This window comes from Bos indicus, chromosome 4 (genome assembly GCF_029378745.1).
Source record: "Bos indicus isolate NIAB-ARS_2022 breed Sahiwal x Tharparkar chromosome 4, NIAB-ARS_B.indTharparkar_mat_pri_1.0, whole genome shotgun sequence".
Classification (NCBI taxonomy): Eukaryota; Metazoa; Chordata; class Mammalia; order Artiodactyla; family Bovidae; genus Bos; species Bos indicus.
The window spans coordinates 10,478,414-10,491,578 of NC_091763.1; the positions used below are offsets into that span (position 1 = coordinate 10,478,414).

General features: G+C 40.8%; 1 protein-coding gene across 4 annotated transcripts in view; it reads right to left on the bottom strand.

The window, feature by feature from the left end:
- CDK6 (cyclin dependent kinase 6) overlaps positions 1 to 13,165 on the bottom strand; it is a 261,757-nt gene that overhangs the window by 189,533 nt on the left and 59,059 nt on the right. For all 4 annotated transcript variants that reach the window (XM_070787476.1, XM_070787479.1, XM_070787478.1 and 1 more), the window contains exon 3: positions 4,741 to 4,876. In XM_070787476.1, coding sequence (XP_070643577.1) covers positions 4,741 to 4,876 — 136 coding nt within the window. The remainder of the gene's footprint in view (positions 1 to 4,740; positions 4,877 to 13,165) is intronic.

The window sequence follows — 13,165 nt, forward strand, 5'->3', positions numbered from 1 at the left end:
ACATTTTAGAAAGTTTTTTGCTACCATAATGCAAGAATCAGCTACAAACTGCGTTTATTTATAAATAAGTGGGTTTTTTAAAACTTGAAAACACCAACTGAGCTACTTATATAACCATAGCGAAGTATCCTACAGGCTTCTGTGTGCTCTTATATTCTAAAGCCCCTGAGCAAAGATTCATGACTCATTCAGTTTTCTGTCCTCAAAGTGCCTAGCATAGAACTTGCCCCGTAAAATTTTAATTAATGTTTGTACAAGTATACTCAGAAAAACTCTTACTATGAGAAAGCATTCTGTATGAACAGTTCAATCCATGTTCCCAATAGGTCCCTCATAATAATAATGATATAGTTACTAAGACTTCTCACAAGTGAGTTATACAACAACAAAATATTTCTGTTCTCTGGCTGCAGGTTCGAAAAATTCAACTAGCCAGAACTGTCTACTTAGCAGCTATTTATCCTGCATACTAATGCTTAAAAAGACAACAGCTTACAAACAAAAGATACAAGTATTCATTAAAAATAAATTTATATCAATCATATATTGAACTTAAAACGATCTGTTTCCAAAAAAACCACTATCCACTTGATGGTATTACAGCACTTATAAATGATAACTCAGGTTTTTGATAATGACCTTAAAGAATCTCAAACACTCAAATTCTAAAAAAAAAAAAAACCTAAACCCTTATATTCTTATATTTAATAAGAAAGAAAAGTAGATCTGCACAGTTCAACAACAGTTTTTAAAATTAAGGATGAATGGGCATTTATCTGGATAAAATTCTAATTTGAAAAGATACCTGTAGCCCAGTGTCCATCACAGCACTATTTACAATAGCCAAGACAGGGAAACAACCTGTCACACAGTGGAATATTACTCAGTCGTAACAAAGAATAAATACCGCCGTTTGCAGCGACAAGGATGGGATCCAGAGATTATCACAGTAAATGAAGTCAGGTAGAGAAAGACAAGTATCATATGATACCACTTGTTGGTGGAATCTAAAAAAAAATGATACTAGTGGGCTTATTTACAAAACGGTTACCAAAGGGAAATGGGGTACGAAGGGATAAATTAGGAGCCTGGAGTTAGCAGATACAAACTACTATATATAAAATAAACAACAAGGTCCTACAGTTTAGCACAGGGATATTATAGGATATTCAATATTCTATAATAAAGCTTAGTGGAAAAAGTATGAAAACGAATAATATATATATATATATATACACACACACACGTGTGTAACTGAATCACTTTACTGTATACCAGAAACGAACACAACACTGTAAGTCAACTTTAATTAAAAAAAATTAAGGATGAAAACGAAAAGTGTCTTGTGACTATCTTTTAAGTTATCGAAAGATGTTCAATTAGTCATTAACATACAAATTAGCTGCCTGAAATACTGCCTGACTATAGTTTGGTTTTATTATGAAAACATCAACACACAATTAACCACAAACCTTGAATAACCACAGTCCTTGCCCCCGCCTCCATCTCTGTGAGAATGGCGTTGACCCTGACTGAAGACATTTAACAGCCGCCAGGAGAATCTTCTGTTCAACAGAATGGAGCGACACGCCCTTTCCATGGATAGGTGAAGAACTCAGAAATACTTCCAACAAGCTGCCTTATGAAAAGCTTCTGCTGATAAGCACCAATCCTCTGCTCCCGAAGCCTGGCTCGGTCACTCCCCTACTCCACTTCTCTCTTTCCTCCTCGCCTTGGTGACTGCCTTTCTGCCCGTGCCTCATTTAATCCAGCTTACCTCTCTACCCCCACCCTTCAGGAGAAGTGGAATTTTCCCCACTCTACATTATTTTCTACTCTTGCCTGACCAAGCCTTAGTTTAAGCACATCATTTTAGTTTATCAGCTGTTCTAACTACTGATACTGCTGCAAATGGGAAGCCCCAGTAGCTCAGCTCGGAGAAGGCAATGGCACCCTACTCCAGTACTTTTGCCTGGAAAATCCCATGGACCGAGGAGCCTGGTAGGCTGCAGTCCATGGGGTTGCTAGAGTCGGACACGACTGAGCAACTTCACTTTCACTCTTCACTTTCATGCATTGGAAAAGGAAATGGCAACCCACTCCAGTATTCTTGCCTGGAGAATCCCAGGGACAGCGGAGCCTGGTGGGCTGCTGTCTATGGGGTCGCACAGAGTCGGACACGACTGAAACGACTTAGCAGTAGCTCAGCTGGTAGGTAAAGAATCTGCCTGCCATGCAGGAGACCCCGGTTTGATTCCTGGGTCAGGAAGATCCCCTGGAGAACGGATAGGCTACCCACTCCAGTGCTCTTAGACTCCCCTGGTGGCTAAGATGGTAAAGAATCTGCCTGCAATGCAGGAGACCTGGGTTCAATCCCTGGGTTGGGAAGATCCCCTGAAAAAGAGAACAGCAACCCACTCCAGTATTTTTGCCTGGAAAACCCCATGGGCAGAGGAGCCTGGTGGGCTAAAGTCCACGGAGTCGCAAAGAGTCAAACATGACTGAGCGATTTTCACTTTCACTTTTGCAAATGATTCCACTTGGCAGCCTCTAACATCCTAGGAGAATTTAACATGAAGTTCAAAAGACCTATGTAGCTGGAAATGCAGGGTGTAAACAAATGATTACCTTGTCTCGCTGTTTAAAAAATTGACCTCTCCTGGTGTTCTTTGGAAGGACTGATGCTAAAGCTGCAATTCCAATACTTTGGCCACCTCATGCAAAGAATTGACTCATTGGAAAAGACTCTGATGCTGGGAGGGATTGGGGGCAGGAGGAGAAGGGGACAACAGAGGATCAGATGGCTGGATGGTATCACCAACTCGATGGACATGAGTTTGGGTAAACTCCAGGAGTTGGTGATGGACAGGGAGGCCTGGCGTGCTGCAATTCATGGGGCTGCAAAGAGTGGGACACGACTGAGTGACTGAACTGAAATGAAATGAAATTTTTGAACACAGAAATAGATCAGAAGAAGCCAATCCTTGTGTTGACAGTCTATGTTTAAGCTATTGGAAGTCATTTAAAAAAACAATAATTTTCAATTATATCTGAAGCATGGTTGACAACGTGTCTTACTGTACCTATGTGTATAAATTTCTGAGTATGGACTGTCAGGACACAAAGACGAATAAGTAAGATATGGACACAAATAATCACAAATGAACAAAATATGATAAAGAGGAAGAGAGGTGTAGAACAAGTGCTAAAAGACAAATGAGATCACATCCAGCTGTAAAAGTTAGCCAAATGGTATCTGGGGTCAGCCCTGAAATATGTGAGCAGATAGCTATTAGTGGGGGGAGCAAAGAAATGGCAGTGAGAGGAAGGCCTCGGAGGGAGGAAGCTGTGAGCCACACTAAGAGGATGCGGATTAGTCCAATTTGGCCTGAAAGCAGAGTACAGAATGGGGCTATGTTCTGCCCTGCATGCTGAACATAGTATTTTGGACACACTCATAAAGGAGAGAACTGAAGTCACAAGACTGGAAAAGAATTCTGAAGGAAAGAGGATGCAGAGATAGAAGAGAAAATGACCAAGAACATGGAAGGAGGACTGCGCGTGTGTTAGCTGCTCAGTCACATCCGAGTCTTTGCAAGCCCATGGACTGTAGCCCACCAGGCTCCTCTGTCCATGGAGTTCTCCAGGCAAGAATACTGGAATGGGTTGCCATTTCTTCCTCCAAGGGATCTTCCCAACCCAGACCCACATCTCTTGTGTCTTCTGCAATGGCAGGCAGATTCTTATGAAAGGCAGATGGGAGAAAATAAATTCTATATATTAGTCTAAAACCAAATAAATAAATCATTCAATATGTCAAGTTCTAAATGTACCCAAACTGGGAACCTACCTAGCTGTCACTAAAAGATCTTTCTTACTCTGTTCAGAATATAAACTATTTTTAGGTATTCACTCTTATCTAAAATGCTGATTTTGCCATACATCAACATGAATCTGCCATGGATGTACACATGTTCCCCATCCTGCTGATGTATGGCAAAACAATACAATATTGTAAAGTAAGTAGCCTCCAACTAAAATAAATTTATATTAAAATAAAATAAAATGATACTGAATTCTAGAAGTCATTTCTACACAATGAATGATAAGGTAAAGAGTCTGTTTCACCTAATTCACAAAACCAAACAGATCTCCATGAACACCTGCACATATGTGCAGAGATCTAAAAGATCAACTGGGGAGTTCAATTAAGCAGAACAAAGTAAACCAATAAAGCTTTATAAGCAGCTCTTCCCTTTAGACTTAAAGGCAGAAAAGATTTGGAGTCAATATACTGCATCTAGCTTGCTGACCTCCAAGGAGTCTTAAGTCATCTTTCAATCCCAAGAGTTTGGGATGGTACCTGACACTTCTGGGCTTCCTATAAATGTTTTATGAGCGAGGAAAAAACGCCGAGTTCACAAACCATCAGAAAATGCCTGAGCTATTAACATACTTACTAAACTATACTTCGTAGACGCAGGGCCAGATAACGTACGAGCAGGTATTTCCTAATAATTTTAATATATATCAGAACCAAAGGGTTTTTTCCACTGAGTTCTAAAATTAGTGAACTAGAATATACCCCATTCTTTAAACATCTACTTAGTCATACTAGTTATATTTAACTATATATTGAGTTCCAAAGGCTCTACTTCTGGCAATTTTCGTAAGGAAAGTATGCCACTGTTTAAATAACAGTGCGACTGTTTGACCAGGCAGAGAGAGGACTCTTAGTACCTTTATGGTTTCAGTGGGCACTCCAGGTTCTGGCACTTTATCCAAATAAGTGGTCAAGTCTTGATCAACGTGTTCAAACACTAACGTTAGTTTGGTTTCTCTGTCTGTTCGTGACACTGTACACACGTCAAACAACCTAAAAGGAAAAAGAAATAAGTATTAGGTAGGTGGTAATACGAAAAAAAGTAAGTCTGACACATATCCTTTGATCACAAAATTAAGGCGGAGGGAAAGACTAGATTGGATCGTTCCTTGTGATAATATGGAAGGATACCTGTTAGTGCTCAGTCCCTCAGTTGCGTCCTGCTCTTTGGGACCCCATGGACTGTCACCTGCCAGGCCCCTCTGCCCTTGGGATTATCCAGACAAGAATACTGGAGTAGGCAGCCATCCCCTACTCCGGGCAATCTTCCCAACCCAGGGACTGAACCCGCGTCTCTTGTGTCTCCTGCGTCAGTAGGCAGATTCCGTATCACTAACGCCACCTGGGTCTGACCCTTTAATGTGAAAGTTCAGGAGAGGAGCACTTGGTTCCCTGGTGACAAAACTGACAGAGGCGAAAGGAAAGCCGCGCGAGGTCTGCTTGCAGAGTCCTTACCTAAGGTCTTAGGGAGAACGTGCTGCTGGAGAGAGTTTCAAAAACTGCAGCCTCCATAAAAAACACGGTTCTTAGCTCATAGGTCAAGAATTATTGAAGAGACAGAGACTAAGCATACTTTAAGGACACTGGACTCTGCGATTTAGATTTTCCTGGAATTTAAGGTCTTCAAATCATGTCTATGAAAGTAATTAAAATGGAATATGGAAAAATCTGGTTTATTTCTAAGAAAGTGTTCTCATCCTGGTCAATCCAGTCATCTCCCTGGAAAGGGCATGAATTCTTTGTTTTAAAACTCCAAATACCATGCTAATAAAAATTGTGAATTTTTTATTTTTTTTGAGGGGGATGCAGACATTGCATTGGCAAACTAATTCTGCCCTAAGATGATAAAGGCAGACTGACAAACTTTATAATTATGTTTTGATGGGAGAATTCAATTTATCCCATAAAATCCTACAACTAATTCCAAATTTAAGTTTTAAAAACAAAGCCTTCAGTAATCAAAAGAATTTTCAAGCCAAAGGACTGATCCTCCTTTAGTTTCAACAATCAAAGGACATCATTGTGGGGGGGGGGGGGGGCAGGGGAGGACATGAGATGCTCACCAAACATATAAAGAATTAAACACACCACACATAAACAAGCTGGAAATAAATTTCAGGACAAGAATGTAATATAAATACTAAGAAAAGGCTAATAAAAATTCTATTCTATTATTTTCTTTCAAGTTTTAAAATGAAACAACACTTTCTTCAAAGAAATTAACTATAAATGTGTGTGTAACCCAAGTACTAAAATGCAGGGTTGACTCACAATTAGCCACTTTGTACATTACCACTTACATTTTTAATGCCTAGCTGGTTCACCATGCCACTCTACTACATTTCTGCAATCGATGGGCTCCACAATCTATGGTACTTCTCTCTAAATCTAAAGTAAACTTTAAACACTGTAATTAAGTTAAATCAGATGGAGTGAGCACCACCAACAACCACACATATACTTCATAGCCAGATCCAAACTACTTTTTAATTCTGGGTAGCCTGGGGTGAGTTCTCTAACTCCAGTAAAATCAATTAAGATCAACCAAATTTCTTCCCTACTTTGTCTACTTTCAAACATTCTAAGTTTTTTTAATCATTTACTTATAAAATTAACTTCTAAATTTCTAAAGTGTTTGAATATCATGACACCACCCTTATGGCAGAAAGTGAAGAGGAACTAAAAAACCTCTTGATGAAAGTGAAAGAGGAGAGTGAAAAAGTTGGCTTAAAGATCAACATTCAAAAGACAAAGATCATGGCATCTGGTCCCATCACTTTATGGGAAATAGATGGGGAAACAGTGGAAACAGTGGCTGACCTTATTTTTCTGGACTCCAAAAATCACTGCAGATGGTGATTGCAGCCATGAAATTAAAAGATGCTTATTCCTTGGAAGGAAAGTTATGACCAACCTAGATAGCATATTCAAAAGCAGAGACGTTACTTTGCCAACAAAGGTCCGTCTAGTCAAGGCTATGGTTTTTCCGGTGGTCATGTATGGATGTGAAAGTTGGACTGTGAAGAAAGCTGAGCACCGAAGAATTGAAGGTTTTGAACTGTGGTGTTGGAGAAGACTCTTGAGAGTCCCTTGGACTGCAAGGAGATCCAACCAGTCCATTCTAAAGGAGATCAGTCCTGGGTGTTCACTGGAAGGACTGATGCTAAAGCTGAAACTCCAATACTTTGGCCACCTCATGCAAACAGTTGACTCATTGGAAAAGACTCTGATGCTGGGAGGGATTGGGGTCAGGACAAGAAGGGGACAACAGAGGATGAGATGGCTGGATGGCATTACCGACTCGATGGACATGAATTTGGGTGAACTCTGGGAGTTGGTGATGGACAGGGAGGCCTGGCGTGCTGCATTCATGGGGTCGCAAAGAGTCGGACACGACTGAGCAACTGACCTGAACTGAACTGAATGTGACTTATTCTGAAAAAATGATTCTGATAAAGTAAAAACCCCTAATTACCAAATGTATTACAAATAGTGCCATAAATCATATGCATGCCGTACTGTGAAAAATATGATTGCTATCATTCATGAATCAAACCAGTCGACCTTAAAGGAAATCTACTCTGAATATTCATTGGAAGGACAGATGCCAAAGCTGAAGCTCCAATACTTTGGCCACCTGATGCGAAGAGTTGACTCCCTGGAAAAGACCCTGAGGATGGGAAAGACTGAGGACAGGAGGAGAAAGGGGTGACAGAAGATGAGATGGTTGGATGGCATCACCAATTCGATGGACATCAGTTTGAGCAAACTCTGGAAGATAGTGAAGGACAGGGAATCCTGGCGTGTTGTAATCCATTGGGTCACCAAGAGTCAGACGCTGAACAATGGATCTGACCTGGGAAGTTTATGAAAACACTTCTTTGAATATGGTAATTTGAGGTAACTACCACTTATTCACAGGCTCTTTTGAATCATCTTCTTCCCATTAAACCCATATTCTTTGACAGCTTTACTTTTTTGTTCGACAATCACCAAGCTTCTTTATGTTAGTTGCTTCTATTTTTGTGATAAAATAAAACAGCAGTGAACCAAAAATGGCCTGTATTAAAATCAGATACAAACATGAGAACTGCATCATTACAGCTATGCTTCTTACACATTACTTTCAAAATGCTTTCTATCATCAATAATACTTTCCCTTAATAAAAATACATTGCTTATCACTGCCTCCAGTCAGTAAAGATCTAGTAACTAACTTCAGTTCTTACTGCATTTATGCTCTGTATACATCAGACATTTTAGTAATTTTCAAAAGGAAAAAAAAAATTGACAGGGACATAACTAGAGAATGAAGTGATCATAAAACACTGCAAAACCAAAGGGTCACCTGCTCCCAAACCGTTGTTAGTTACCTAACACCCCTGGCTATATGCTACGTTGCTTCATCGCACTGAAACCGTTTTTAAACACTCCGTGTGTCACAATGCAAGAATAACATCTAACCCACCCAAGTTATTTTTCTCAAAGTTATAGCACTCTGCAATTTCTCAAGATTCACTCTTGCTGCCTGAGGCACCTGTGATATCCAAGTGTGAGCTCCCTAGGGTCGCTGCTAACTGCCCCTAATGATAAGCCATGGAGAAAAGGCGCTAATTTTCACTGGCAATATTTTTAAAAGTGGAGTTTTAAAAGAGACATATTTAAAGAGACACAGAGTAGAATATTATTGTATAACTTTTAATGTATATACTTATGTATCTTCTAGGCTATGAAAAGAAGGGTGCTCAGTAGAAGTGGCTCATGCTGGTTCAAGGAGACAGTTATTTTTATTTTTTAAGATAAATTTCACTTGATACTATGAATAATAATAATATTAATAATAATAATATACTAATTTCACTTGGGAAATGGAGCCTATTACTGTTTCCTTAGAGCTTCCAAGGTGGCATCGAGAGCAGTAAAAGTCCTAGAAGAACCTGTAAGCTTTGCACTCCAGTGCTGGCCACCAACATCCTGCAGACTCAGTAATCCACAGAATGCATTTGGGAAATATTACTCTCTCTATATATTCTCCAAGCCAGGCTTCAGCAATACGTGAACCATGAACTTCCAGATGTTCAAGCTGGTTTTAGAAAAGGCAGAGGAACCAGAGATCAAATTGCGAACATCTGCTGGATCATCAAAAAAGCAAGAGAGTTCCAGAAAAACATCAATTTTTGTTTTATTGACTATACCAAAGCTTTTGACTGTGTATATCACAATAAAATGTTGAAAATTCTGAAAGAGATTGGAATACCAGGCCACCTGACCTGCCTCTTGAGAAACCTGTATGCAGGTCAGGAAGCAACAGTTAGAACTGGACATGGAACAACAGATCAGTTCCAAATAGGAAAAGGAGTACGTCAAGGCTGCATATTGTCACCCTGCTTATTTAACTTCTATGCAGAGTACATCATGAGAAACGCTGGGCTGGAAGAAGCACAAGCTGGAATCAAGATTGCTGGGAGAAATATCAATAACCTCAGATATGGAGATGACATCACCCTTATGGCAGAAAGTGAAGAAGAACTAGAGCCTCTTGATGAAAGTGAAAGAGGAGAGTGAAAAAGTTGGCTTAAAGCTCAACATTCAGAAAACTAAGATCATGGCATCCGGTCCCACCACTTCATGGCAAATAGATGGGGAAACAGTGGAAACAGTGGCTGACTTTATTTTTTTGGGCTCCAAAATCACAATCATTGCAGATGGTGACTGCAGCCATGAAATTAAAAGATGCTTACTCCTTGGAAGGAAAGTTATGACCAACCTAGACTACATATTGAAAAGCAGAGACATTACTTTGCCAACAAAGGTCCGTCTAGTCAAGGCTATGGTTTTTCCAGTGGTCACGTATGGACGTGAGAGTTGGACTATAAAGAAAGCTGAGCGCCGAAGAATTGATGCTTTTGAACTGTGGTGTTGGAGAAGACTCTTGAGAGTCCCTTGGACTGCAAGGAGATCCAACCTGTCCATCCTAAAGGAGATCAGTCCTAGGTGTTCATTGGAAGGACTGATGTTGAAGCTGAAACTCCAATACTTTGGCCACCTGATGCGAAGAGCTGACTCATTGGAAAAGACCCTGATGCGGGGAAAGATTGAGGGCAGGAGGAGAAGGGGACGACAGAGGATGAGATGGTTGAATGGCATCACCAACTTGATCGACATGGGTTTGGGTGAACTCCGGGAGTTGGTGATGTACAGGGAGGCCTGGCATGCTGCAGTTCATGGGGTCGCAGAGTCAGACACGAATGAGCGACTGAACAGAACTAACTCTATATTAAATGTGAAATTTAGTCTGACTTAATTGTTTGAGTGCTTGAGTGCTCAGTCACTTTGGTTTTGTCAGACTGTTTGTGACCCTGTGGACTGTAGCCCGCCAGGCTCCTCTGTCCATGGGGTTCTCCAGGCAAGGTTACTGCAGTGGGTGGCCGTGCCCTACTGCAGGTGAACTCCCCAACCCAGGGACTGAACCCACATCTCTTATGTCTCCTGCATTGTCAGGCGGGTTCTTTACCACTAGCACCAGCTGGGAAGCCTGACTTGATTGTTTAGTAAACACTACCATAGTAAAATTAAGTTACATTAGTGATGTTATGTTATGTGTTAAGTCGCTTCAGTCTTGTCTGACTCTTTGTGACCCTATGGACTACAGCTTGCCAGTCTCCTCTGTCCATGGGATTCTCCAGGCAAGAACACTGGAGTGGGTTGCCGTTTCCTCCTTCAGTACATTAGTGATAACGGGTAGAAAATGCACTTTGAATCAACAGTTATAAATACTAATCTTAGGAATTTTAGAACATAATATTTTGGATGCTTTCTCATCTACAATGACTCTATCTGGAATCAGCCCAAAGCAAATAGTAATCACTTTGGTGAGCAATAAAGAGAAGATAGATGCTTTAATATAACAGATCAGACTCACATAAAGCAACTGAGCTAAACAAGAACTGAAATCCCTGGTATTTGGCAGGAGGTTAACAATCTGTAATATATTTATATAAATCAATAAGGAATGTGGCCAGGCTGCCTAGAGCCCCTAACACTTGCAAAACAAAAGGGCCAGACAGGTCTGAACACTTGAACATACAGCCTGGGAAACAACTTCAGCTGTCTGATTTCTTGTGTTGATCAACATCTCAAGGCTTTCTAAACCTTTAAAAAAAAAATCTCTTTGCTATTCAGTAAACTGACAAAAATACCATTTCAGCGATTGCATAACTACAGGGCTGTAAGAGAAATATAATCACACTGTGTCGAAGATGAACAAACTATCTCAGATGACTTCTAGAGGAAATGAGAACTACCATTCAAAAGTTATCCATTAGGGTTTAGCTTAATGTGATCCAAGTGAATATTCAAAAAACAGAAATGGAAAGTGGTTCTTGAGCCCTCACTGAGTCTATGAATGCAATTTAGCTGCAGGAAACATGATCCAAAAAAAGGCAGAGAGGTCATTATCATTTCACATTTAAGTCAGACAAGCCCCTAACCATCCCATAAAGCAATCCTCTCCCTGTCTCTGCTGTCCTGACACCCCAGCTGCAGGGCAGGGAGCAAGCACTGCGGTCCAGCGCCGCACTCAGCTGTCCAGCTGCCCTAGTGATGTAATCATCTCACAACAAAATATCTCCACGAATTAACTCTGCTTCCTACCCACTGGAATTCGGAGCGACTGCTTCCTGTTCGTGTTCTCCACTTAACTCTCTATTCTGGATCTACTGCATAGGCAAGTTGTCTTCGTCTAATGGATGGGATTATGTCCAATAGGTCTGGGATTTCCAAAGATTAACAATTTACAAAGGTCTCCCAAACAACATGTTCTGTAAACACATTCCCTGCCTTTCTATTGTGGTTATAATTAAAGGGAAATCTGCATTATTTGCTGTGATTAAAACTCTGACCTGTCACAGGAAGTTCTGTGAGGACTTTTTTCCTGTCACTTTTTTTTCCATACTCTTGAACGTTTGGACATCAAACAATTTAAGAGCTGTGAGATGTCTGGCGCAACTGCCTAAAAGTGCTAAATACAATTTTACTGAGCTATTGGCAGTCTTCAGAACTGAGAAATTAAAAAAAAATCTCTACTCTCTTCCTCTATGGTCCACAGAGCACCTTCTGTGGTTATAGCTTGCATGCACCAAATTTATGTTCACACATTCCACCAGCGCTACACTACGGGATACTGGCCAGGGTATTCTCCTTTTGCTCATTAAATATAGACTACGTGTGCTTATTCTCAACCAGCACTGAATGGTGTAATTCCAGAAGTATTTGCTGCCAGCAATAATGAGCATACTGCTAGAAGGAAAGCACCATTTCAGCAGCATCTGTAAACATTTATCAGTACCTGCCATGTGCAGGCACTGTACTTGGTTTTAGAGATTCCAAGAGATCTAAGACGGGTCCCGTTTTTAAGAGTGTCATACCCAGTTTCGGGGAAGACAACCAACATGGAAACTTGTAAACCTTCAAGTAGTGGTATATGGCTATGTATTAGTTCTACAAATACTATGTGAAACTTTAACATCAACATCAGAGTAAATTCATTCTACATCCCACTACAGAGAGACGTCTGTGATGTCTCAATTTCCAATATCCATTATCTCTTCTGGAAACCATACCGTCACTTTTTGCTGAGGAACCATCTCTAGCCCACACTCAGGCAACAGAGCTGTGGGGCGCCTGCATAGGATGGCACGTACCCTACCCTGGACACAGTGATGATGACTGATTCAGGGATGGACAGGACCATGAGAATTGGTCCAAGGAATTTTACTAGAACTTCTGGGAAAGTAGAGCTCTCTTTATTCTGGGATTACCAAACTGGCAAGTGATTAGCCTGCAGCTGCTGGTGGCCTCTCTGCCACCACTTCAGGGCACCCACCGTGGAATGCAGCCAACACTGAAGAAAGCCTGAGCGGGGAGATAACAGGCAAGAGATCCTGGATGACGTCGGTGAAGCACCTAGATCCATTTGTGCCCAGCCTGGGCATTACTTACGTGAGCTAGTAATGTTGTTTTGGAGCTTATCCCGTGTGAGTTGGGTTTTATATGACTTTAAAAAGTCCTAAGACATCTATAAACATTCTGAAACAATTAAATGACTTTAATCATCAATATCTGACCTTAAATACATCTTATACATTAGACAAAATGAATTAAGCTCAAGATGCTGGGGAAGAATGAAAGCAGGAGGCAAAGGGGGTGACAGAGGATGAGATGATCGGATGGCATCATCAACTCAATGGACATGAGTTTGAACAAACTCCAGGAGACAGTGAA